This window comes from Malassezia japonica, chromosome 2 (genome assembly GCF_029542785.1).
Source record: "Malassezia japonica chromosome 2, complete sequence".
Taxonomy (NCBI): Eukaryota; Fungi; Basidiomycota; class Malasseziomycetes; order Malasseziales; family Malasseziaceae; genus Malassezia; species Malassezia japonica.
Window position 1 is genome coordinate 528,607 of NC_083371.1, and position 23,671 is coordinate 552,277.

Genomic DNA, 23,671 nt, shown 5'->3' on the forward strand with positions numbered 1-23,671 from the left:
AACGTATCATTAAGCGCCACGCGACTTGGCAATAAACGACTCGAGGTAGCGCTTGAGCGCCTTCGCTTCGAGCGTCTGGATATTTTGGGCGAGCTCCATTCCCATGTCCGACGGGCACTGGACGCTCGGCAGGTAGGCACCCGTGAGGTACTGAATGAATTCGTCTCCCCGCGCCTGGTAGATCGCCTTGAGCAGCGAGCTGAGCTCGGAGAGCACCAGCTGCGACTGGGCGTCGCTGGTATCAAACGAGGGCTTGCATGGGACCTGGAACACGAGCGGAAGCATGGCGTCATACATGAACTGCTCAAAGCCCGGCAGGACCGCGGCAGCGTCATTGGCTTGGCGCGTGCCCCAGAGGGACACGAGACGAATCAGCACGCCGATCGCAGTGCGCTGCGTGAGCGGCTCGCCATTCTCAGCGTAGAACACAAGGCTCTGCAGCACCGACTGGAGCTGCTGCTGGTTCTTTTCCGAGACGAGCACGCCGTCGAGGCCCGCGGAAAGCAGTGCATTGACCAGACCAAAGTAGGCGCGTTCCATGTCCGAGCGACGCACTAGGTCGTCTGTGCCCTGTACGCCTTGGTTCAGGAACGAAAAGATGCGGTTGACGAGTACAATGAACAGATCGTCCATCACGTTGCGCACGTCCTTCTTGTATTTGTGGGTGATCAGCCCAAAGAAGTTGAGGAGGTCGACGAGCTCTGACTCGGTCACCTCATTCACCAGTGCATTGATCAGTGTGGGTATGTACGGCAGCACGGCGGGGCCTGCCGAGGTGACGATGCGTGCAAACGCGCCACGCGCCGCTTCGCGGATGATCATAAACTGGTTCAGGGCCGTGAGCGCGAGCAGAATCTGCTCCGTCACCGGCTTGAACTCGGGGATCCACGCCGGCTCCGTCGAGCGGTTCGCGTCGTAGTCGGGGAACCCTTTCGCGAGAGTGCTCAGGGCCAGGATCAGGTGGTGCACCTGCAGCACGAGCTGCAGGTTGCTGCTGTCGGCGCCGAACGCTTGGACGGTCTGCTGCAGCTGCTCGGCGAGGGGCGCAGTGATCGCCTTGAAGAGCATCACCTGCGTCTCGGGCGTCGAGCCGAGCTGCGCAATGAGCAGGCCAGCCGTGTCAAAGAGATACAGCTGGCTGTCGAACGCGCCGGCCTTTTCGGTTGCCTTTGCGAGGGGGTCCTCTTCCGGCGTCACATCGGGCAGCACGGCCTGGATGTAAAAGGCCTCCTGCATGCCTTCCAGGAGCTTTGGGACAAACTCCGAGGGGATCGTCGTACGCGTATCCCGCACGAAGCGGTAAAAGAGGTAGTTGATCCGGCGGCGCATACCGACACGCGCGTTGCGCAGTCCACGGCCGTCCAAGAATGCCGAGAGAGCGCTCGGGATAAACTCGGGCCAGAGCAAGAAGCTCGACGAGTAGCGCACGATACACTCAAAGTACTGCAGCTGGACGACGGGGTGGGGGTGCTCGGAGATGTTGGAGCGGAACAGGCGCTGCATGATCTCGCCGAGCTGGTTCGCGGGCAGCGCCTGGTAGACCGACACCGATTGGCGCACGTTGCGCGTCTTGCCGTTCTCTTCCGGAAGCTGGACAAACGAGTGCGGGCCGAGACCGACCTTGTTGCCGCGGATCGACGTGAGCACCTCGCCGCAGGTGTAGGTCGCGTACAAGCAGAGCTCGGCCTGCTCCCAAGGCAGCTCCTGCTGCTCGCCCATGGCCAGCGTCGAAAAGACAAGCGAGTGGATGGTGTTGGAGACCAACGGCTCGTCAATCGCAGCGATCGCACCGAGGATCATCTGGAGCTGCTTGCGCAGCTCGTAGAACTTGATGAGATGCTCGTCGTCCTCTTCCGCATCGTCTGCGTCCGCGTCCGCCGGGCCACCGACAAGCGACGAGTCCTCCCAGTCCATCTCGGGGTCGAACTTGAGCTTGCCCAGCACGAGCGCAATGAGCTGCGCGATAAACTCGCCCTGTGCCGGGCTCAGGCCCACACCCATCGTCTCCCCTTGGCGCTTGGTCTTTTTGTACAGCGAAAGCACCAGGTGGATACACGGCAAGACCTGCTCCGTCGGCTCGTCGTACTCGTCCTGAAGAAAGGCGAGCACGAGCTGCAAGAGATCAAGGAGCTTGGCGTTTGCCACGTCGCGCGTCTCGCCCTCGGCCCCTGCATTGTCCTCGCAGATCTTGCAGAGCTCGGTGCAGAGCGCATTGACAAGCTTGGCGAGGTGCTCTCGCAGCTCGGTCTGTGCATCGTCGCTCGTGCCGCGCGTCGACGACTCTAGCGAGGCAATGACCTCGTCGAGCTTCAGGCCCTGGATCAGCGAGAGCTTGTCCGCTGGCTTCATGCCCTTGGACACAATCTCGCACAGCGTATCCGCCGTGACGCACCGCAGCTGAGGGTGCTGCGAGTGCAGCGCATTGAAGAGGATCGTGACCGTATCCATGTTAATCACCAGGCCGATATCGATCCACGTCACATAGTCGCCCACGACGGCCATCGCGACCTGAGCGAGACTTCCCGCGGCGCCCGCGTGCAGCATACGGGGCGCGTCGCTGAGTGGCACGCCCGACGCCATCGCCTGGAGCGAGTCCTGGATCACTTTCCACAGAAGCTCGGCGATGGTCGCGGCGTGGTGTGCGCGGATTTCGTCGCGGACCACGGCGTCGCGCTGCAGGCGCTCCTTGGTGCGTACCGAGCGCAAGGTGACGTCCGATCCGAGGTTCAGCGACAGATCGTGCAGGACACGCAGCACGAGGTCGGTCGCCATGACGTTCAGCGTGCCCTCCGGCACCTGTTCGCTCGGCGGATGCGTCGTACAGAGCGACAGCAAAGCGGTCAGGAACGAGTACGAGCTGGTGAGGCTGTACGTCTGCAGCACGAGGAGCGCGAGCGTCTGCGCGAGCTTGTTCTTCATAAACACCACGCCCTGTTCTCCGTTCCCCGAGACAAACTCGTTGTGAAGGTAACTGAGCGCCGACTCTTGCAGGAACCCGAGTGCCTCGGAAGGCTGCGCCATGGCGTGCATGCTACATGAGTCAGGGCACGTACCGCTTGTCCAAAAAGTCATCAACCAAGTTCAGCCCAAAGAGCCGCACTGCGTGCCCGTACTTGGGCGCATTGCCCTCGTCGCGGGCCACCCAGACCGCCCAGCCGGTGCTCCAGCTTTCGTGGGTGTTTTGTTTCAGCTGCTCCAAGTAAGCGAGCGCCTGTGGCACGAGGCTCGCGTCTGCCACGGACGCCGCATTGGAGGCTATCTCAACAGCCTGTATCAGCTGTACCTCCTGCGAATCCATGAGCACTCTCAAGGAAGCATGCGTCTCGCTGACTCGTCCGAATCGTGCGCGACAAAAGGAACACTCGTCGCAGTTCTTCCATCACGTGACAATTCCACGTGAATACGCCGGCCAGTCGCATTGCGGCCATTAGGACCATGCTGAGGCCTGTGCGTGTGGCGCTCCCGGGCGCGGTGCGTCTTTTCTCGTCGAGCAGGACAGTATGCAAGCCGCCGACGGCGGTCGTCATGATGAACATGGGCGGCCCCAAGGACCTGGACGAGGTCAACTCGTTTCTCACCCGCCTGTTCCTCGACCGCGACCTGATGCAGCTGCCGTTCCAGTCGCGCCTTGCGCCGCTCATTGCGCGCCGCCGCACGCCCAAGATCAGGGACCAGTACGACCAGATTGGCGGCGGCTCGCCCATTCTGCGCTGGACGCGCTCGCAGGGCGAGGCGATGGCCAACATGCTCGACGAGCTCAGCCCCGCAACCGCACCGCACAAGGCCTATGTCGCGTTCCGCTACGCACGCCCGCTCACGGAAGACTGCATGGACGAGCTGGCAAGTGACGGAGTGACGCGCGCCGTCGCTTTTACACAATACCCTCAGTACTCGTGCTCGACGACGGGCAGCAGCCTCAACCAGCTCTACCGCGAGATTCAGGCGCGCCAGGCCAAGGCGCTCCCAGAGGGCCAGATCCAGTGGTCGGTCATTGACCGCTGGCCGACGCAGCCGGGCCTCGTGCAGGCATTTGCGAACCGTGTCTTGGAGGCGCTGCAGCGCTTCCCTGCGGAGATTCGCTCGTCGGTGCCGATCATGTTTAGCGCGCACTCGCTTCCTATGCAGGTCGTCTCGGGCCGCGGCGACCCGTACCCGGCAGAGGTCGCTGCGACGGTTGCTGCCGTGATGCAGGTGCTCGGCTGGACGAATCCCTACCGCCTGACGTGGCAGAGCCAGGTCGGTCCTTCGGCGTGGCTCGGGCCGCAGACCAGCGACACGGTCAAGGGCTGGGCGAAGCAGGGCCACAAGAACGCGCTGGTGGTGCCGATCGCCTTTACGAGCGACCATATCGAGACGCTCTACGAGCTGGACATTGAGCTCAAGGAGGAGGCGGAAGAGCACGGCTTGCACCTCGAGCGTGCGCCATCGCTGAACGACGAGCCCGTCTTTTTGCGTGCTCTTGCGGATACCGTCGCTGCGCACCTCGCACACGTCCAGGATGGCAGCGCACCGTACAACCGCGCAGCTGTGCCGTGGGCGCAGGGCAAGACGAGCCATCAGATGGGCCAGCGTTGCCCGGGCTGCATCAACGCCGAGTGCGGCGACCAAAAGCGCTTTTTCATGCAGGAGTAACTATAGAACTATCCCCACAGCGCATTCCATGCTCGCTGCATGAGACCCGGCTGCGCCGGGTCGGACGCATTTTCCGCCGGCGCAGCGCCGTCGGTAGGCGCATCGTCGGCAGGCGCAGCCGTGTCGGCGCCTTCAACGGCGCCCGGCACGCCCTCGCCGTCCTCGTCGAGAGTCTCGTCGGTCTCAAATCCGTCGTCCTGCGTGCCGTGCGCCTGTAGGAGCAGGTCGCGCGTCTCGGGGTCGACGTGCTCCATGAGCTGCTGCAGCTCGTCGACATTGAGGTTCTGCAGGTGCCGCAGGATCTCCCATGCACCTTGGCCGCCGGTCGCGCGCTGCTGCTGCTGCCGGCGCAGCTGGTCGCCGACCACGGCAAAGTACGCATCGTCGTACCGCGACCCGTGCGCTGGGGGAAGAGGGTCAAAGGTCTCGACACCGCCGGGGGGGTTGCGCACGGCCGGGGGGAAGAAGCGCGTGAGCTGCTGCTTCAGGTTCTCGGGCAGGTCCGCCACGACAATGTGGCGGTACACGCCCATCTGCGTCGCCTCGTCCGCCGCGCCGACCGTGACCTTGCCTTGCTCGAGCGCGCCGCGCACCGCGTCGAGGTTCGTGCGGAACCACTGCGCGATGGGCGCTTCTTTCCAGAGCGACAAGGAGCGGTGGACGTACAACTGCGCAAGCAGCTCGTCAAACGCGGGGTCCTTGGCACTCCATTCGCCCCGCGTACGGAACGCGGCGCCTTGGGGCACGGGTGCGTCCAGCTTCTCGCACAGCAGCACGGTTGCGCAGGGGTGGCGCGCGATCGCAAGACGCAGGGCGGCACTGCTGCGGGTATGTGTGGTATCCCCCTCGTCTTTCTCGACCGCACGCAACGCAAGCGCACGCGCAAAGCTAGCGCCGACACTCCAGTCGAGCGCACCGCGCCACGTCTCGTTCGCAGCCGCCTTCTCCTGGTCGAGCGGCGTGCGGGCGGCGACATTGTCGAGGCTGCCGTGCTTCTGCACGGCTTTTGCACGCTCCGCCTCGAGCGCGTCAAGGAAGGTGAGCAGCCACGCATGCTGCTTGCTCTTGATCGCAAGGAAGTCGATCCAGAGCAGAATCGCATGGGGGTCCTTGGTATCCAGGCCAAAGAGCATCTTGCACCACTCTAGCGCCGTGCGCCACGTCCCGCGGCGGCCAAACAGGTCAATGTTACGGTGGCTCGCCAGCCACATGGCGCGGTTCTCGGCACGCAAAAAGTCCACCTGCGGCGGGCCGCTCGACGACGTCAGGCCGGCGACAAACGGCGGCGAAGCCGAGCGCTCTAGCGCAAAGAGCGCGCGGTCGATAAAGTCGGACGCCTGGCCGAGGTCGCCTTGGTACCGCGACACGTCCGAGAGCTGCAGCAGCGTGTCAATGTGCCACGGAAAGACGCGGAAGAGCGCCATAAGCGCGCCGGTGTCGTGCGAGTTGACCGCCTGTGCGAACTGGAACTGTGCCTGGCGATACGCGCGGCTGTGGTCCCAGTTGCAGATGCGGCCCTGCTTCGTCTCCTCGGTCGACATCGAGAGACCGACAAATGTCCGCGCAATGTCGGGCCACGTATTCTTGGGGGTGCACAGCACCGTGCGTGCGCGTGTATTGGAGTTGAACGCCGCACCGCGGTTCTCGCGGCCGCGCGCGCCAGAGCGTGTCGGAACACCGGACGAGTTCTTCTCACGCTCGTACGCCTTGATGGCCGCCGCGCCGAACTGGCGGCGCAGCTCCAGCGCGGGGTCGAGATGCGGAGGGTCCAAAGCAAGCACGCCACGCAACACGGCGTGTGGCGAGCTGGGCGCTTCCTGCTTGGGCTGCGCATCGGATTCGCCCTTCTTCGGCGCCTGTGCATTCAGGAGCGCCGTCATCTCCTCGATCGACATGTCGTTCACGTCCTTGGACGCCTGGCCCTTGCCCTTTTGCTTCTTGGGCGCGGCGGTTTTGGGCGCCGGGGCTTCGGCCTCGGGCTCTGCCTTTTTCTTGCTCTTTTTCTTGTTCTTCTTCTTCTTGGAGGGTGCCGGGGTGGCCGCAGTCACTGGCTCGTCCTCGTCCTCGTCCTCGTCCTCGTCGGCGACTTGGAGCTGCGTTAGTCGTGCCACGTACTGCCGCAAAGCCTAGCGCGGGCGGCGTGGCCTCGGCGGGCGGCTCCGCCTGCTCCGCTGGCTTTTGCACATCCGCCTGGAGGTTCTCGAGCTGCTCGAGCTCCTCCTGCTCACGCTGCTGGCGCCGATTCAGCTTCCGACTCATGTCGTTGCTGCAGAATGAATTCGGCCGACGGTGGCAATCATTCTTCGCGCACAAACCACATGAGCCTTGCACGCTCGATGAATGTGCCCCTCGCGGGGCTCCGCGCATGCGCGCGCCCTGCGACACTGCGTAGTGCTATTGGCAGCGCTAGTATGACGTCTGCATACCAGCTGCGCTACAGCTCGACACAGCCGAACAGTGGCAAGGAAAATTCCTCCGAGACTCCGAAGCCCAGGGCGCCGGAACCCGGCCTGCGCCGCGACGTCGTGGGGGTACGTGGACCTGCTAACCTAGCCATTCAACCTTCCTGCTGGTATTTTGTTCGTTGCGACAGGCATTGGTCTATACTACTATTTCCAGCACGAGAAGCGCAAGGTCGAGGAGAAGCGCATGCTCGCGATGCAGGACCAGTCGGTCGGTCGCCCCCGCATCGGCGGCCCCTTTAGCCTGGTCTCTTCGACCGGTCACCCATTCACGGAGAAGGACCTACTCGGGAGCTTTTCGCTGGTCTACTTTGGCTTTACCAACTGCCCTGACATTTGCCCTGAGGAGCTCGACAAGATGTCAAATGTCGTCGACGCGGTTGCCGCGAAGCACGGCGACGTGATTAACCCCGTGTTTGTGACGTGCGACCCCGCGCGCGACCGTGTGCCGTTGGTGGCGGAGTACATTGCCGACTTCCATCCCCGTATGATCGGCCTTACGGGATCGTACGATGATGTGAAGGCCGCATGCAAGGCCTACCGCGTCTACTTTAGCACGCCGCCGGGCGCGGACCCGACAACGGACTACCTGGTGGACCACTCGATCTTCTTTTACCTGATGGACCCTGAGGGCAAGTTTGTGGATGCGTTTGGCAAGAGCACGACGCAGGACGAAGTGCTTGCCAAGGTCCAGGACTACGTAAAGCGCTGGAAGGCGGAGGGACTGCCGGTCAAGGAGGCGAATGCCAAGCATATTGCTGCTACGGACGGCCGCCCAAAGTCGACCGACGCCGAGCTCTTCTCGCCCCCTAGCCTTGTTCCTTCCAAGCCGCCGGCCGTGCAGCCGGCACGCCTCGTGTAGACCTTAGCACCTCTTGACAAAGCCGAGAACAATTTGGGCCCCGCAGAACAATTTGTCAGACTCGATCACACTGCGCCCGATGCAAGTGTTCATTGTGCTTATGCAGGGACCTGCACTGATAGAAGACACTTGTTCTTCGAACTCGTGCCATAGCAGACGTACTGATTATCAGTATGGCCACGTCAAGAGGGAATAGATAAGGTTACGAAACAGTGTTTCGGTGTGCCTTGCCCTAGGACAGGAGCGAGGGCAGCGGGTGGGTCATCGCGATCGGGCTTACGCCGAAGAGCCGAAGATCATGATGAATTGGAGAACTCCACAGTCTATTGTGTATTATTGGTCCTGGGCTTGTCTGGCCAGGGGGAAGGAAGCTTTGGCAAGGCGACATCGTCCGTGCTTCGGCGGCTGCAGTGGATCCATAGGCAATCCACCCATTGTCAATCCCTACTCTCGTGCCTGCGTAGCTGGATGAGCCTTGTAATTCATTGTCTCTACTCTGCCCCCTGCTGCCTGTACTGCAAGCATCCCAAGCCGTGATCCATTGGGACATCGGCGCATCTCTTAAACTCTAGTAGTCCAGCCGCGTCCGACCCAACCGTCACGGCTTTGCGATTGAGCTCCCCCTCTAGCGCCAACCCATCGTACTCATCTGATCGGATTACGACCGGGTCTGGCATCTCTCGTGGCCAGGAACGATGTCAATCTCGCCATCCGCATACGCAGTTGGCCTTGTCCACTGTCGTTATCTTCTCATTACGACACTACCCCAGCATATTCGTGAGTCATAGCGACTAAATGCAATGCAGCATAGCCTCGCGTGTCCTATGACCCACGCCCGTTACTCAGGCCTGAATGTGGGGCAGGGCTGTCTGGCGCGTGCGTGATTGGCAACTTTTTTAGATAACGTGGCGTAATTCCTACAAGCAGCTATCTGCACCTGCACGCACGAAATGCAATTGGGAAATTGCGATTGTCCGTGCGCTGCTGCACCAATCAGCGAGATGCATAAAGATTCGTGCGAAGAACACGCGCTCGTGCCCCCCCACAGGACTCGTTTGGCGCGCATAGTTTACCGGTGGCAATAAGCACAGCGCATGGATCTGGGCTATCTGCCACACTCCATTCTTCCTATCTTCTGATTGTCTTCTGCGACACGTATGCTCCTTGTATCCTTACGGGCCTGAGCGATCATGTCGAGTCGCCTTGCGTCGCAGCGCCCCATGCCCATTCCCGGGATGGGGGCGCCTGATATGGAACCCAATGTATCTCACTCACCGATCGAACTCCCTACGCCCCCCGACGAAGTCGCGTTGGGGGCTGACAGCACGCGCCGCCACGCGTCCGGCAAGGACTCGGCGGGCGTGTTCTATCCCCTGTTTGCCCGTCGCAGCTCGTTTGAGAAGGGCATGACCTCACCACTCGCCTCGCTGTACCGTACGCCGCAGTGGGACCACTCGGCGAGCTCTACCTTCCGGTACGCTGGATTCCGCCCCTTTGGCGTGTCCTCTTTCCAGATGTCGGCAGAGCGCCGCAGTGGCGAGCAGGAAGAGGCCGTCGAGGATACCGACATGTCGGTCGACGACGTCTTCTCCGCTGGCTCGCAGCGCGATGACCGCCGCGTGCGGGTGGCGGACATGGAGGCCGTCGATCTCCAGGAGCCGAGCCCGGTGCTTGGCCCTCACTACCTGGACCACGAGGACAGCATCCCTCCGCTGGATGCGAGCTCGGCGGGCGGTCGCGCGCCGGTGCCGGTGCCGAGTGCATCCGGCTCTCTCTCCTCACGCCGCTCGTCGTTCCGCAGCATCGGCTCGCCAGCCGAGTCGGCGGGCCTCGCGATGACGCCTGGCCCTAGCTCGCGCCGCGTGCCGTACTCGGTGCCGAGCCGCTCGCCCGGCCCAGTGGGCCCGCTGAGCCACGCGTATGCGATGAGCATGACGCCCTCGAACGGCGCAAGCCGTGCGCGCGTGCCCCAGTGGGCGAGCTCGCGGAGTGCGCGCCGTACGCCCAGCCGCTCTGTTGCGCTGAGCACGTCGGCCCCGTCACAGCACGCCATGTTTGCGTTTGACGACGACGAGACGGACGAGGAGTCTGGCTTGCCCGACGACGATGCGACAGAAGACGAAGGCGAGCCATACGAGCGGCGCCGCAGCTATACGGTCCCCTCGCGCTCGCCCTCGCCACCATACAGCTCCGAGTACGGGTATGAAGACGATGAGGCTGTGACCCGCGCTCGCAGCCGCAGCCGGCCCCGCGAAGATGCACGCTACGCGTATGCCGGCATGCGTGCCGCGCCACACGGATTCCCCTACGCGCGCAATACACCGCTGGGACAGCCCACGCGCCCTGGGATCCGTGCGCACACGCCATACGCGACGTCGCTTCCCGCGCGCGTCGACCGCCACGCGCGTGGCCTTAGCACCTACGAGCCCGGGTGGCCCGTCGAGGACAGCAAGCAGCGCGCGCAGGTGCAGATGGCCGCGGCTGCGCTGGACCGTCTGTCGATGGCTGCAGACTCGGACGAAAAGCGTGCCGAGGCGTCGGAGCTGCCGCGGTCCATTGACGAGAGCGACGAGGTGGCTGCGATCCGCGACCGCCTCGGTGGTGCTGCGAACTGCTCGGCATTCATCTCCAAGTTGTGGCACTTGATGATTAATCCCGACCTCTATGGCAAGTACATTCACTGGAACGAGGGCGGCGACACGATCATTCTGAGCAACGACCCTGAAGTATCGGCTGAATTTGCGTCCGAGATCCTGCCCAAGCTTTTCAAGCACGGCAACAATGCGAGTTTCGTGCGGCAGCTGAATCTGTACGGTTTCCAGCGCGTCTCGTCCTCGCGCCTGCTCGATGCGGCGGAGCTGCAGGCAATTGCGGCCAAAGGCCTCGACCGCGGCGAGCGCACTCCGTTCGACAAGGCACCGACGTCGTATAACACTGCCACGGAGCTGTACGGTGCCCATTCGAGTTTTGCACACCCCCGTTTCCGGCGAGGGCAAGAGACGTGGCTCGCGAGCATGAAGCCACGCTCCAGCAAGAAGCCCAAGCGGATAGCCGAGGAAGGAAAGTGAGTGCGTTCATAGTCATGGTACATATAATGAGGCTACGAGTTCGTTCCGTACTTTTTCAGCAGGATCGCGGCCAGGCGCGGCAGCAGCTCACGCGGCGTCTTGGCTGCATTCGCAGGGTCCTTGCGCAGGGCCTGCCACTCGGTGCCGTACCTCGGCTCGGCCACATTAATCTTCTCGAGGAGCTGCTCTTGCGCAGCCGTGTCGCCCTGCTTCGCCTGGTCCGTCTCAAACGCGTACCACCAGCCCCAGCCGTCGCCCCAGCCGCGGTTCGCGGCGAGGGCTTTGTCGAACCAGCTGCGCGCTTGGGCGTGCTTGCCTTCCTGCCAAAAGAGGCGCGCCACCGTGCAGATCACCTCGGCATTGTCGCCCGAGCGCCGCAGCGCGTCGGCCGCGCGCGTCTTGCGCGCTGGCTTCGGCTCGAGCCAAATCGAGTCGCTCCACAGGCGGCCCGAGGCGGGGCACGCTTGTAAGCCACGCGCCAGCATGCTCTTGGCCTGCGGCACGCTGCCGGCACGCAGCTCGATCGCCGCCGACTCGGCCCAGATCTCGTCGCTCTTTTCGTGCGACTTGCGCGCTTTTTCCATCAGCGCACGCGCACGGATCGCGAGGCCTTCTTTTTCCTCGAGGCGGCTGCTCAGCAGCCAGAGCGGTACAGACATCGGGCAGTGCTCGCGGCCGGTCGCGTACGCCTCGCGCGCGGCTCGCACTTCGGGTGCACGGTCGCTCGCGGCCGACGCGAGCTGCTCATGCAGCTGGCCGTGGACCATGTGCAGCTTGTCGGCTTTCGGGAAGCGGCCGAGCGCCTCTTGCACAAGCGCCAGACCGTCGCTGAGCGACCCATTCACGCGCTCAAACTGCACGCTCTTGAGCCACACGCGCACCGAGTCGACCTCTTTGCGCGCGCGCGCAAGAAGCATGGCGGCCGCCTTCTTCTCGCCTTGCTCAGCTTCGAGGTCGGCAGCCGCGAGCGAGATGGCCTCGGAGCCGATGTTGTGGTCAAAGGCGCGGATGAGCACCTGGCGCGCGCCTTGCACGTCTCGCGCAAGCTGCTTCTCTTTGGCATACATCAGCCAAAGTGCCTCGGCCTTCGGGCAGCTCGACACGGCGCGCTCGAGGAGCGCCTCGAGCGTGGCCGGCGTGCCGTGGCGCTTCTCCAGCACAGAAGCTTCTTGCCAGATTCCGAGCTCGTCGGGGAACTCGTGCAGCGCACACGAGTAGATCGCACGCGCCGTCTCGGGGTAGCCCTGCTCGAGGGCACCTTGCGCGTCTTCGACCCAGACACGACTGCGATCTTCTGGGTCAATGTCGATGTATACGGTCGCGCGGATGATCGCTGCACAGGTCAGCGGCGAGCCCTCACGCTCGACCTGTTCGGCCTCACGCAGCCACTGCTCGCGCGAAAGCACTGCACCGGCCTTTTCAAGAGACGCGACAGCCGACGCGACCGTCTTGTCGACGCGCTCTGCGGACTCGCCCATCTGCTCGATCAGGCGCGAAGCCGCAATCCAGATTTCGTGTGACGTGGGAATGGTGCGCCGTGCCTTGTTCAGCACGCTCTTGGCCTCTTGTGGCGCAGAGAGACGCGCAAGCGTGAGCCAGAGCTCGACACTCATAGGGATCGCCTCGACGGCGCCTGCGAGCAGGATACGTGCGTCCTCCGGCGACTCTTCGAGGTTCACGAGCTCCTTCCAGAGCTTCACCGAGTTGGGAATGTGCTCGAGCGCCTTGCGCAGTACGCGCTTCTTGCTCTCTGGGTCGGTCTCGAGCTGCTCGGCACGCAGCCAGATGTTCACTGACTGACTCAGGTACTGGATGGCTTTGGCCAGGATCACCTTGGCATTGTCGACGGTGTTGAGACGTGCGCTCTCCAGCCACACGTCCTCGCTCTTGGGGCACTGCTCGCAGCCCTGCTGGATGACCTTTCGTGCAACGGCCATCTTGCCCGCCACCTCTTCGAGACGCGCAGCAGCGATCCAGCCCGGGGCGTGCTTTGGGTTCGTCTTGATGACCGAGTCAAGCAAACTCCGTGCCTTTTTGATGTCGCCAATCTCGACATCCGATTTGACCGAAATGCCCGAAAGCTCGGTGAGATAGCCTTTGGGATCAATCGAGGACGACATGCCGGATGCCGCGATTGCACTGCTCGACGACGCCTGGTCGAGTTGGTGCGAAAAGACCTTGTTGCGTGCCTCGCCGATCTCGGTCAGCGAGCTCATCGTGCCGCCGACAGCGCTCTGTGTGCCATCCATGTCGACATCCGCCGCCTCGTTCTGCACCTGGTTCCGATCGCGGTTGCCGACCAGGACGCTGTCCGGCAGCGCATAGGTGCGGTTGTCACGACTCTCGCGCAGCGACGCGGCCTTGCGGCGCTTGGCAGTGAGGTTACCGGGCTCGGGCAGCGCCGCCCATTCCTCCGCACTTACGGAGGTGAGGTTGCGCTTCAGGTCGGCAAACTGCGCTTGGATCTTGGGCGTGCGTGCACGCTCCTCCTCGAGCTCGGCACGTTCGCGCGCCTCGCGCTGCTTGCGGCGGCGCTCGTCCATCTGCTGGTCGACGCTATCCCAGATGCGGTCCGCCTCCTCGTCATCACGCTCGTACACGGCCGAAGCAAACAGGCCACTCTCCTCTTCGGGATCCTGGTAGCGCTCCTCGTCCTCCTCGTCTTCCTCGCCACGCTTCGCACGCGCCGCAGCCACCGCCTCGTCTGACGGGCCCTCGCGTGCAGGGCCGATATCCGAGCGGGTCGTGAATCCGCTCGCACCACGACCTAGACCAGCGACGTACCCCGCCGGGGCCGGCTGCGAGAGGAACGCCAGCTTGTTCGGCTTGCCGGACGCCATGGAGAAGAGCAAGGAGCACGTGATGTGGAGGGAGGATGGCCGGTGCGACGATGGCGGCCCAAGCGGCGCAGGCGCCGTGGCCGGCGCCTTTGGAGGAGCTGGGGAAGACGTTCAAGGTACGAGGAGGCTCTTATTTAGGCGGTGAATACTGTATACACGTTCTGCTCTGCACACAAGCAACTTGTGACCTCGTTCGACACACTCAAGTCGAGCGTCCAGGCACTGACCAAGCGGTATGTCACACAGCTGACGCAGGCCACTCGAGGTCGACGATATCGCCAAGATGAAGGCAGTATGCCCGGATCTGATCGAATTTGCCTATGTGCCAACAGCAAGCTTACACACTGAGGAGAGCGATCCGAAACGCAGGCGGACCGACGACGATTTGTACGAGCTGCCGGGTCAGGTAGCGCCGCAGTACACGCTCCTCTTTGAGTTTACCGACCGATCGGTCGATACGTCCAAAGCGACGGGGAAGCGGGTGCTCAATGTCAAAAGAGGTGCGTCACAAAAAGAAACGATTCGCGTGATTGGCCGACGGAACGACATGTTTGAGCGCGCAATGAACACGATGCTCTGCGCATGCGAGGAAGCGGTACGTTTCTCTGCTTATCCAGAGCACCGATCCGCTGGTTCTAGTGATGGAGGCAGCACAAAAGTATGTGCCGGTACGCCCAGGCGAAGTTCCGCTGGACCACGAGCGGAGGACGCAGCGGGAGCGACTCGATGCATGGGCACTCGATCCTGCATCCAAGCCGAGCGTCGCACAAATCCTGGCTGAACTCAAGGAGCAGCCATGGTGGCGCGAACAGATTGTGCCTGGTGGTCGCCGCACATTTCCAGCGCGGCCGGCCATCTATCTTGATCCGGAGCCTGCACTCGACGACGAAACGGCCACGGCGCTCAAGCAGGCGCACGGGATCTCGCAGCTGTACCGGCACCAGGCGCTTGCTGTGAATGCGTATCGCCGAGGCAAAAACGTCGTGGTATGCACAGGCACCTCGTCGGGAAAGTCGCTTGTCTACCAAATTCCCATCGCGAGTGCACTTTCCCAGGACCCCGAGGCGACGGCCATGTGCATCTTTCCGACCAAGGCGCTATCTCAAGACCAGCTGCAATCGATGCACCGCCTCTTTTTTGCGTATACCTCGCTTGGGGGTGCATCAATCGCTACATACGACGGTGATACGCCTCGCGAGGAGCGCCGAGCAATTCGCGAATCTGTGCGTGTGCTCTTTACAAATCCAGACATGCTGCACCAGTCCATTCTTCCCCATGAAGAAATGTGGCGCCGCTTCTTTCGGGGTCTGCGTATCGTCGTGGTGGACGAGCTGCACGTCTATTCGGGCATTTTTGGGACGCATGTTGCGTTAATTTTGCGGCGCTTGCGCAGAGTGTGCACGGCGCTCGGCAACCCCAACGTGCAATTTGTGAGCTGCAGTGCAACCATTGCCAACCCTGCCACGCACATGGCGTCACTCCTTGCGCTGTCTGAAGACTCGATCGCAGTTGTCGACGAGGACGGGTCGCCATGTGGTTGCAAAGAATGGGCCGTGTGGAACCCACCGGAAATCGATCCCGACGGACTTGGCGGAGCGCGTGTCAGCTCGTACACCGAGGTGTCACAACTCTTTCGGCACCTCATTCTGCATGGCCTGCGCACGATCGTCTTTGCCAAGGTCCGGCGGACATGCGAGATTATTGTGAGACAGGTCCGCGAAGACCTCGCGCGCGATGGGCACACGGACCTCGCACAGCGTGTGCATGGCTACCGCTCGGGCTACTCGGCCGCCGACCGCCGCCAGCTCGAGCAGCAAATGTTTTCCGGCGACATTCTTGGCCTAGTCGCCACGTCAGCTCTAGAGCTTGGCGTGGATATCGGCAGCCTGGATGCCGTCATCATGTTTGGCATGCCGTACTCAGCCGCGAGTATGTGGCAGCAAGCGGGCCGTGCAGGCCGGCGGCAACACGATGCACTCGTTGTCTTGCTCGCCGAGCCATTCTCGGTGGACCAGTACTACATGCGCAATCCAGAGCTGATATTTACGCAGCCCCATGCGCCACTGTGGGTGGACACTCAGAATGAGTTTGTCCTCTCGTCACATATTCAGTGCGCTGCCCTCGAGGTGCCGATTGAGGTGCACGAAGACACGGCCTTTTTCGGGCCCCGCCTCGACGCACTTGCGCTGCAGCAGCTTGAAAAAGATGCAGCTGGGTTCTACCACTACACAGATACAAGCGGCACACAGCCTGCCAAGTCCATCTCCATTCGAGGAGCGCGCCAAGAAACATACAAGTATGTCGATACCAACACCGGCGCTGTCCTCGAAGAAGTCGAGGTGGAACGTGTATTCTTTGAAGCCTTTCAAGGCGCTGTATTTTTACATCAAGGCACGACGTACATCTGCCAGGATGTATTGCATGACCACAATGTCGCACTACTTGCGCGTGCCGACGTCATGTACCATACACGTCCCCGCGATCTGACCGACACAGATGCGACACAGACATGGCGGATTCGTACGCTCGAGCACGCCCATCTGCTCGCTTACTATGGCCAGGTAACGCTCACGTCGCGCGTCTGGGGCTACTACAAGGTCGACCGCCGCGCAAACATTCTCGACACGGTCGAAGTCGACTCGCCGCCCATGGTCCGCTCGACCAAAGGGCTCTGGATCGATGTGCCATGGTCGATTATCGAGCAGATCGCCGAGCACGGCATCAATGCACCAGCCGCGATCCATGCCGCGGAGCATGCCATTTTGAGCCTGACACCGCTGTTTGTAGCGAGCGGCTCGGACGACGTGCGTACGGAATGCAAAGTTCCTCGCCGCGAGATCGGCGACAAGAAGCAGCCGACGCAGCGCAAGCGCCCATCGCGCTTGATCTTTTACGACAAGCCCGGGAACGATGCTGGAATCTGCGCACAAGTCTTTCAGCATCTCGATGCACTACTACGCATTGCGCTATCGGTCATTGAAAAGTGCCCGTGCCCCGACGGGTGTCCCGGCTGTATCGAGACACCATCGTGTGCCGGCGACGCCGTCTCGTCCAAAGTCGGTGCCGGAGCCGTGCTGCGTGGCCTGCTCGACCAGCCGGTCTTTGGCGAGCACGATCCAGTGCACTACGAGGAAGGCCACGCGGCTCGGCAGCTGGGCCAAACGGATGCACTACTACATACGCTTTGCTCGCCGGAGCCGGTGCCGATGCGCGACGACTCTATTACAGTGGAGCAAGTCGTGGAAGAAGCGATGGTCGCACGGCCATGGCCACGAAACGCGCATAGATGATGTACCTAGTTCCACGCATCGCGCTGGAGCGCAAGCGTCTGCGCGAGCGCCGTCCAGCCGTCTGCATCAGTCGCTTCGACGAGGTGTGTATTAGAGCGCGCAGACACGGCGTGCTGCTTGTACGCCGCAAGCACCGCATCGGCCTTGACGCCCGAAGAGGTCACGCCCGGTACAAACGCCACGACAAGCGTGTCGACCTGACGAGCGAGTTGCTCTAGGCGTGTGCAATACGACGCCAGCTCTTCGCCCTGGTTCGCCTCGCCGTTCCACAGCGAGGCATAGCCATTCTCGTTGACAATTACGAGCTCAACATGGCACTGGCACTGCAGAGCTCGCGCGAGCATGGCACGCCCCTCGGCGGTCGAATACGGCAGCGTGCGCAGCGTTTCAACGCCCGGCAGCGCCGGCTTCTCGCCCGAGGGCGAGCAGATAAGAGCGTGTACCTGGAACAGCACCTGGAGCTGTGCTAGAAGCCCATCGACGTTATTCTGCAAAGCACCGTTGTGCGTAAGCTCGTTTTTCAGCTCCGTATCCACCGGAAAAGAGAGGCTCAGTGTGGGGTTCTATGTGAGCGCAGCAACACACCTTTCCGCTGCGCTTTTTCGGCGCACCAGCTTGCCCCCCATCCAATTTATTTTCGGAGCGTGTCCAGCGCCAAACTGCCGCACCCACCACGGCCGCTAGGCCGACGGCCAACAGCGCGGCGCGCACCGGTCTCGGCGAACGTCCCTGCGCCGGGGGCATCTCGTGTGGAGGTGAAAGCAGAGTGGAGACAGCTACGTACAAGTTATCAAAAGACGTTTACTCCTTGTAGGTCGGAACCCACATCTGGCTGTTGATCCAGTCGTGGAGTTCCTTGTCGGAGAGCTTGGCGGTGAAGCCGTCGTCACCGGCAAGGCCCTGCTTGTTGATGAGCTTGATGCAGCGCTGTGCAATCTGGTTGGAAATCTCGCGGACGCGCTCGAGCTTGGGGTAGATGCGGCCCTCTTTCTTCTCCTCCTCGGTCATTGAGTCGGCGAGGGCCAAAGCGGACGCGGTAATGACGTCGTCCGTGATGTGGCGCGCCTTGGACAGGGCACCCGCAAGGCCCAGACCCGGGAAAATGTAAAAGTTGTTGCCCTGGTCCGCGAAGCGGGTCTTGCCCTTGAAGTCGACATTGTCGAAGGGCGAGCCAGCGGCAAAGATCGCCTTGCCATCCGTGAAGCGCAGTGCCTCCTCAAAGGTGCACTCCGACTTGGCCGTGGGGTTGCTGAGCGGGAAGACGATCGGGCGCTCGTTGTATTGCGCCATCTTCTTCAGCACGCCCTCGCTGAAGGTGCCGGGGACGGTCGAGAGACCAAAGATGACGGTCGGCTTGACGTAGTCAACAATGTCCTCGAGTTCCTTGAACTGCTTGTCGTCGTTGTCCTCGCGCGCAAAGTACTCCTTGTGCGACGCGAGCTTGTCACCACGGTTCTTGGTAATGAGACCCTTGGAGTCGGTGGTCCAGACGCGGCTGCGCGCCTCCTCCTCCGACATGCCGTGGATCTGGAAGAAGGACATGAGCTGCTTCGCAACACCGATCGCGGCCGAGCCGGCACCGACCATCAGAATGCGCTGGTCGATCAGGTCCTTGCCCGAAGCAGCGGAGCCCATGCGTGCGGCGTTGATAAAGCCACCGAGAATCACGGCACCAGTACCCTGAATATCGTCGTTGAACATCGGGTACTTGTTCTTGTACCGATCAAGGAAAAGGAAAGCGTGCTCACTGCTCCAGTCTTCAAACTGGATGATGAGGTTGGGGTACTTCTTGTGCAGCTCATACATGACCTCGTCCACAAACTCGGCCAGCTCCTCAGTGCTGGGACGCTTGCGGCGCAGGCCAAGGTACAGGGGGTCCTCGCGGTGCTCTTCGTTGTCGGTACCCACGTCGATCACGATCGGCATCGTGGACTGGGGGTGCACACCCGCACCCGCCACGTACAGAGAGAGCTTGCCGATCGAGATACCCAGGCCGTTCCAGCCAAGGTCACCGAGACCGAGGATGCGCGATCCGTCAGTGATCACCGCAATGCGCGGCACGTCTTGCGGGCGCGGCCAGTTGGAGACGCACTCGGCGACCGAGCCCTTGTCATCGATGGTGAGCGTCAGGCCCTCGGGACGACGGAACATGTGCGAAAACTTCTGGCAGGCCTCGCCGACGACCGGAGTGTAGACCAGCGGCAGCGTCGAGCGCATGTTCTTGAGGATGTACGCGTAGAAAAGGCGCTCGTTGCGCTGGCGCAAGTTGGCGAGGGCAATATGCTTCTGGAAGCTAGTCGACTTGGTCGAGATCTGGTGCTCGACACGCTTCAGCTGCTGCTCCATCGTCTGCACCGACGGGGGCAGAAGGCCACGGAGGCCCATTCGCTGGCGCTCCTCCTTGGTGAAGCCAGTACCTGGTAGTGAGTCGTTTGCCCGTCACCTACCCTTGTTCGTGTAGATGTCACGGAGGCAGGCAGCACCACCGTACTCGTGCTGGTCGATCGAGTAATGGACCGCGTCTTGTTTCGCATCGGGTGTGGCCTGATCAGACGAGTGTACCCAACGGCGACATAGGTATGAGCCATGATTCACACAACGCCATGGCAGACCCATATGCTTAGCGCACAGGGCCTGCACAGGTCTACTTACCTGAACGCTCTGCATCGTAATTTAGCCACCAAAGAAGCGGGTAGGGGACAGGATACTTCGCAGAGAAGTTTGTGATTCGGCAGCCGAGTCACCGTAGGATTCCCCCAGATTACGCAAGCATGCGTCTCGCACAGAGCCGGTCTGTGCGAGGCCACGTTTCAAGCACGTGCTGTAGTTCCGGGGCAGGCCGGCACGCTGCGCCAGGGCGGCGAACGGACGGGCCGGAGATCAGAGCGATCTTCCTCACCATCATGTTCGCTCGTGCTGCTCTCCGTACCCCTGTCTCTGCTGTCCGCGCCCCTGCTGCCACCCGTCTGTTCTCGCAGACCGCCACTGCCAACCGCAAGGTTGCCGTGCTCGGTGCGTCGGGCGGTATCGGCCAGCCTGTACGTACCTTTTTTTGACCCAGCTCTCGCTTCTCCTGAAGCTCAACAGGGACGTGACCGACCTCCGTCTCTACGACATCCGCCTCGCCCCGGGTGTCGCTGCTGACATCTCGCACATCAACACCCCGGCCAAGACCACCGGTTACGCCCAGGAGGACCTCGAGTCGGCCCTCGACGGCGCCGAGGTCGTCCTCATCCCCGCCGGTGTCCCCCGCAAGCCCGGCATGACCCGTGACGACCTGTTCAACGTACGTCGTACGACACTAACACTAGACGAACGCCTCGATCGTCCGTGACCTCGCCAAGGCCGCCGCCAAGGTCTGCCCCAAGGCCCACATGGCCATCATCTCGAACCCCGTCAACTCGACCGTCCCCATCGTCGCCGAGGTGTTCAAGAAGGCCGGTGTCTACGACCCCAAGCGCCTGTTCGGTGTCACCACCCTCGATGTGACCCGTGCCGCGACCTTCCTGTCGGGCATCGCCAACTCCAACCCCGAGACCACCAAGGTCCCGGTCATTGGTGGCCACTCGGGTGTGACCATCGTCCCCCTCCTTTCGCAGGCCCCCGGCTCGGATGCCGTCTCGGCTGGCGAGCAGTACGACAAGCTCGTGCACCGCATCCAGTTCGGTGGTGACGAGGTCGTCAAGGCCAAGGACGGTGCGGGCTCGGCTACCCTGTCGATGGCCTACGCCGCCGCCGTCTTCACTGAGAGCCTCCTCAAGGCCCTCAACGGCGAGAAGGGTGTCAAGGAGTGCACCTTTGTCGAGTCGCCTCTCTTCAAGGATCAGGCTGAGTTCTTCGCCTCGCCCGTCGAGCTCGGCACCGAGGGTGTGCAGAACATCCCCGCCCTGCCCAAGCTCACTGCTGAGGAGCAGAAGCTGCTCGACGCCTGCCTGCCTGACCTTGGCAAGAGTACGTACTACGATTCACTAACAGACAGACATCAAGAAGGGTGTCAGCTGGGTCGCCGAGAACCCGTAAATGGGTCGATAGTCAATAGCTATCCCAAACTACGCAAGTGCGTCCTAGATCAGCGTCGTGACCGACGTGTCCGTAAACGACTTCGAGTCCCAGCCTTGCGCGGGGTGCTGCAACACGCCAGCATCCTCCAGCACCTTGAGCGTGTGCTGCAGCATGCCAGACGACAGCGTGTACGCATTCGTCTCGAGCGCCTTGGCGTCGGTGGGCGTGACACCTTCGGGGTCGGGCGTCGCCTCGCCGGCCCAGCGCACATTCGACGCCCAAGCGGCAATGTCCTCGGGCTTGTAGTGGTGCACGCTCTCGATAAAGGCGTGCAGCGAGCGGTCCGCACGCGTCTGAGGGTTGGCAAATGCGGTGATCGACTCGTGGAGCTTGTGCAGGAACTCTTCGAGAAGCGACTTGTTGTCTTTCAGCGCCGTGTTCTTGCTCGCCGCAATCGTCCACGACGGCCACGGCGTGGGGAGCGAGCCAACAAAGCGCACCTCGCCAGCGTCCTGGAACGGCTTCGTGGTGAACCACTCCCACATAAAGAAGCCAGTTTCATGCCTGCGTTAGAATAGTAACGTACCCGGCGACTTGGTTCACACCGTCACGCAGCGTCTTGAAGTCGTTGTTCACGACAAAGTCCTGCTTGGCGACCTTGCCGTCGGCATCCGTCCAGCCTTGCTGCAGGCCCAGCACACTCGCCATGAGGTGTGAGCCGCTGCCGAGACGACTCACACCGACCTTGCTGTCACGGAGGTCGGCCACCGTCTGGTACTTGTCGGCCGCGGGCGCAGTACCGGTGATGATCGCCCTGCGTTAGTAGAGGAACGTACCAGTTCAGACTGCTGCGCACGTAGCTGCCGACCAGTGCATAGTCCGTACGGCCTTTGGCAATACCGGCAATAAGCGCCTCGGTCAGTGCGACAGCCACATCGATCTTTTGGCCGCCGGCATTGCTGGCATCGAGCGAAGTGAGCATCTGGCCCGTGCCAGACGGCTGCTCGACAAGCTCAATGTGCGCTTGGCCCTGCAATGAGAAAGTCGACATACCCATTCGGAAGAGGCAAGCTGCAGAAGGGGGGCAGCAAAGTGTTCGGGAACGAAACCCACGCGCAGCTTAGGACTCGCCATGGTTGAGGAACTCTACCGGACTGAAGCTGTCAACGCCCTCCTCCACACCGCACGTGCCGTGGAGCCTGCGCTTTGGCCATGTCGAGCATGCAGTGCGGCGATGTCGAGGTGCATGTTTCAATCCCGAGCTTCTACGGGGTCCATTTCGGGTACGAGCCCTGGCCATACTCTGTGGGACATTTGCTTACTGTAGCAGAACAGTTTCGAGCATACAAAGGGCTATTCGATTACGTAGGGTATACTCGTGTCATTACTCCGACTTGGACTCCACAGCCTCAGGCGCAGGCTCTGCAGCAGACTCGGGCTCCTTCTCCGATGCTTGGGGAGCACTCTCTTCGCCTTCTTGCTGGACGTAAGGGGCGCAATCAGCAACAACCTTTTGTTCGAGCTGCAGCACGGCACCGGCCAGCAGGTCGATCTGGCGCTTGGCATCGGCAAGCGTGTGCGGCTCTTCTTGCAAAATGGATGCAATCTGCGCATTCGTAGCATCTTCCGGTGTCGGCTCGTACGCAGCTTCGACATTGTCTCCAAACTGGAACTGGGACCAACTGCCCGTATCAGTAAGCTGTCCCAGGCTTGTCGTGCATTGCTCCATCGTCAAGAGGAACGGTGTAAAATTTTGGGCAGACACCGTGATGACCTGGTAAGCTGTCAGGCCACCAAACACGCGTAGCCACTCTGGCAACGGGTTTGAGACGACCAGCTGCAGTTGCGCATAGGCAAACACCGCCTGGAGAAGGAGGCCCCAGAACGTGCCTGCACCGGTCGGCCGCGACTTGCCGCGCATCATGACCCACGCAAGAGCCTGGGCAAAGAGAAGCTGGACGTGGAGAACCCCCAGCGCGTCAATACCCCGCCGCATAAACTCGTTCATCGAGCTGAGACGCTCCCACGACTCGACATCGTTGCCAAACCTGTATAAGTCATTCCACCTACCGATCGTACGCGAATCGGAGCACCGGATCAGAGAGCGTGCTGTACGCCTGGCGCAGCGCCAGAAACTTGTCTTCGTGCTCGTACCCCGCCTTGTCAGGATGGTACACCTTGGCAAAGTGCCTGAACTGGCGCTTGATATCTGCCTCAGGCGCCCACGGCACCGTATGAAGCACGGTGTAGTAGTTTGTCTGCATGCCCAGCAGCGTACGGGACACGCAGTAGCCGAGATACAGCACGGCCACGAGCATGCGTGCAGCGTGCCAATGTGACACCGCCGCGGCGCTCTTCGGCTCCGGTCGGCGGAGACGCAGCACATGGATGGGCATCGCATAAGCACATTGCAGCACCATACGAACGCCAAAGTTCTCTGCGGCGCCCCACAGGCCCCACAGCAGCACCTGGGTCACGACCGCCTGCACTGCTCCCATCGTTTCGGTAAGAGCAA

The 23,671-nt window shown here is 62.0% G+C and overlaps 12 protein-coding genes across 12 annotated transcripts; 5 read left to right on the plus strand and 7 right to left on the minus strand.

Annotated features, from left to right (window-relative positions):
• Nucleotides 1–9: 9 nt before the first annotated feature.
• Nucleotides 10–3,298, minus strand: LOS1 (pre-tRNA nuclear export protein; the record flags this gene model as incomplete). Its single annotated transcript, XM_060265375.1, has 2 exons — nt 10–3,031; nt 3,054–3,298. The coding sequence occupies 2 exons, from the start codon at nt 3,296–3,298 to the stop codon at nt 10–12; spliced, it is 3,267 nt and encodes a 1,088-aa protein (XP_060121358.1).
• A 137-nt stretch (nt 3,299–3,435) lies between these two features.
• On the plus strand, nt 3,436–4,632 carry MJAP1_001415 (uncharacterized protein; the record flags this gene model as incomplete). The annotated part of the gene is made up of 1 exon (XM_060265376.1): nt 3,436–4,632. One exon carries the CDS (start codon nt 3,436–3,438, stop codon nt 4,630–4,632), a length of 1,197 nt encoding a protein of 398 aa, XP_060121359.1.
• An 8-nt stretch (nt 4,633–4,640) lies between these two features.
• MJAP1_001416 (uncharacterized protein) lies at nt 4,641–6,891 on the minus strand (the record flags this gene model as incomplete). Its single annotated transcript, XM_060265377.1, has 2 exons — nt 4,641–6,725; nt 6,748–6,891. The coding sequence occupies 2 exons, from the start codon at nt 6,889–6,891 to the stop codon at nt 4,641–4,643; spliced, it is 2,229 nt and encodes a 742-aa protein (XP_060121360.1).
• Nucleotides 6,892–7,043: 152 nt separating this feature from the next.
• On the plus strand, nt 7,044–7,956 carry SCO1 (Cu-binding protein; the record flags this gene model as incomplete). The annotated part of the gene is made up of 2 exons (XM_060265378.1): nt 7,044–7,163; nt 7,186–7,956. 2 exons carry the CDS (start codon nt 7,044–7,046, stop codon nt 7,954–7,956), a joined length of 891 nt encoding a protein of 296 aa, XP_060121361.1.
• Nucleotides 7,957–9,146: 1,190 nt separating this feature from the next.
• Nucleotides 9,147–11,024, plus strand: MJAP1_001418 (uncharacterized protein; the record flags this gene model as incomplete). The annotated part of the gene is made up of 1 exon (XM_060265379.1): nt 9,147–11,024. One exon carries the CDS (start codon nt 9,147–9,149, stop codon nt 11,022–11,024), a length of 1,878 nt encoding a protein of 625 aa, XP_060121362.1.
• Nucleotides 11,025–11,056: 32 nt separating this feature from the next.
• Nucleotides 11,057–13,864, minus strand: prp1 (U4/U6 x U5 tri-snRNP complex subunit Prp1; the record flags this gene model as incomplete). Its single annotated transcript, XM_060265380.1, has 1 exon — nt 11,057–13,864. The coding sequence occupies one exon, from the start codon at nt 13,862–13,864 to the stop codon at nt 11,057–11,059; it is 2,808 nt and encodes a 935-aa protein (XP_060121363.1).
• Nucleotides 13,865–14,147: 283 nt separating this feature from the next.
• Nucleotides 14,148–17,154, plus strand: HRQ1 (ATP-dependent 3'-5' DNA helicase; the record flags this gene model as incomplete). Its single annotated transcript, XM_060265381.1, has 2 exons — nt 14,148–14,459; nt 14,482–17,154. 2 exons carry the CDS (start codon nt 14,148–14,150, stop codon nt 17,152–17,154), a joined length of 2,985 nt encoding a protein of 994 aa, XP_060121364.1.
• A 5-nt stretch (nt 17,155–17,159) lies between these two features.
• Nucleotides 17,160–17,898, minus strand: MJAP1_001421 (uncharacterized protein; the record flags this gene model as incomplete). The annotated part of the gene is made up of 2 exons (XM_060265382.1): nt 17,160–17,717; nt 17,740–17,898. The coding sequence occupies 2 exons, from the start codon at nt 17,896–17,898 to the stop codon at nt 17,160–17,162; spliced, it is 717 nt and encodes a 238-aa protein (XP_060121365.1).
• A 57-nt stretch (nt 17,899–17,955) lies between these two features.
• MJAP1_001422 (malate dehydrogenase (oxaloacetate-decarboxylating) (NADP(+))) lies at nt 17,956–19,821 on the minus strand (the record flags this gene model as incomplete). Its single annotated transcript, XM_060265383.1, has 3 exons — nt 17,956–19,571; nt 19,602–19,698; nt 19,807–19,821. The coding sequence occupies 3 exons, from the start codon at nt 19,819–19,821 to the stop codon at nt 17,956–17,958; spliced, it is 1,728 nt and encodes a 575-aa protein (XP_060121366.1).
• Nucleotides 19,822–20,057: 236 nt separating this feature from the next.
• On the plus strand, nt 20,058–21,174 carry MDH1 (malate dehydrogenase; the record flags this gene model as incomplete). Its single annotated transcript, XM_060265384.1, has 4 exons — nt 20,058–20,192; nt 20,216–20,440; nt 20,499–21,105; nt 21,134–21,174. 4 exons carry the CDS (start codon nt 20,058–20,060, stop codon nt 21,172–21,174), a joined length of 1,008 nt encoding a protein of 335 aa, XP_060121367.1.
• A 44-nt stretch (nt 21,175–21,218) lies between these two features.
• Nucleotides 21,219–22,290, minus strand: MJAP1_001424 (uncharacterized protein; the record flags this gene model as incomplete). The annotated part of the gene is made up of 4 exons (XM_060265385.1): nt 21,219–21,720; nt 21,743–21,970; nt 21,993–22,186; nt 22,210–22,290. The coding sequence occupies 4 exons, from the start codon at nt 22,288–22,290 to the stop codon at nt 21,219–21,221; spliced, it is 1,005 nt and encodes a 334-aa protein (XP_060121368.1).
• Nucleotides 22,291–22,540: 250 nt separating this feature from the next.
• MJAP1_001425 (uncharacterized protein) lies at nt 22,541–23,654 on the minus strand (the record flags this gene model as incomplete). Its single annotated transcript, XM_060265386.1, has 2 exons — nt 22,541–23,204; nt 23,227–23,654. The coding sequence occupies 2 exons, from the start codon at nt 23,652–23,654 to the stop codon at nt 22,541–22,543; spliced, it is 1,092 nt and encodes a 363-aa protein (XP_060121369.1).
• Nucleotides 23,655–23,671: the final 17 nt, after the last annotated feature.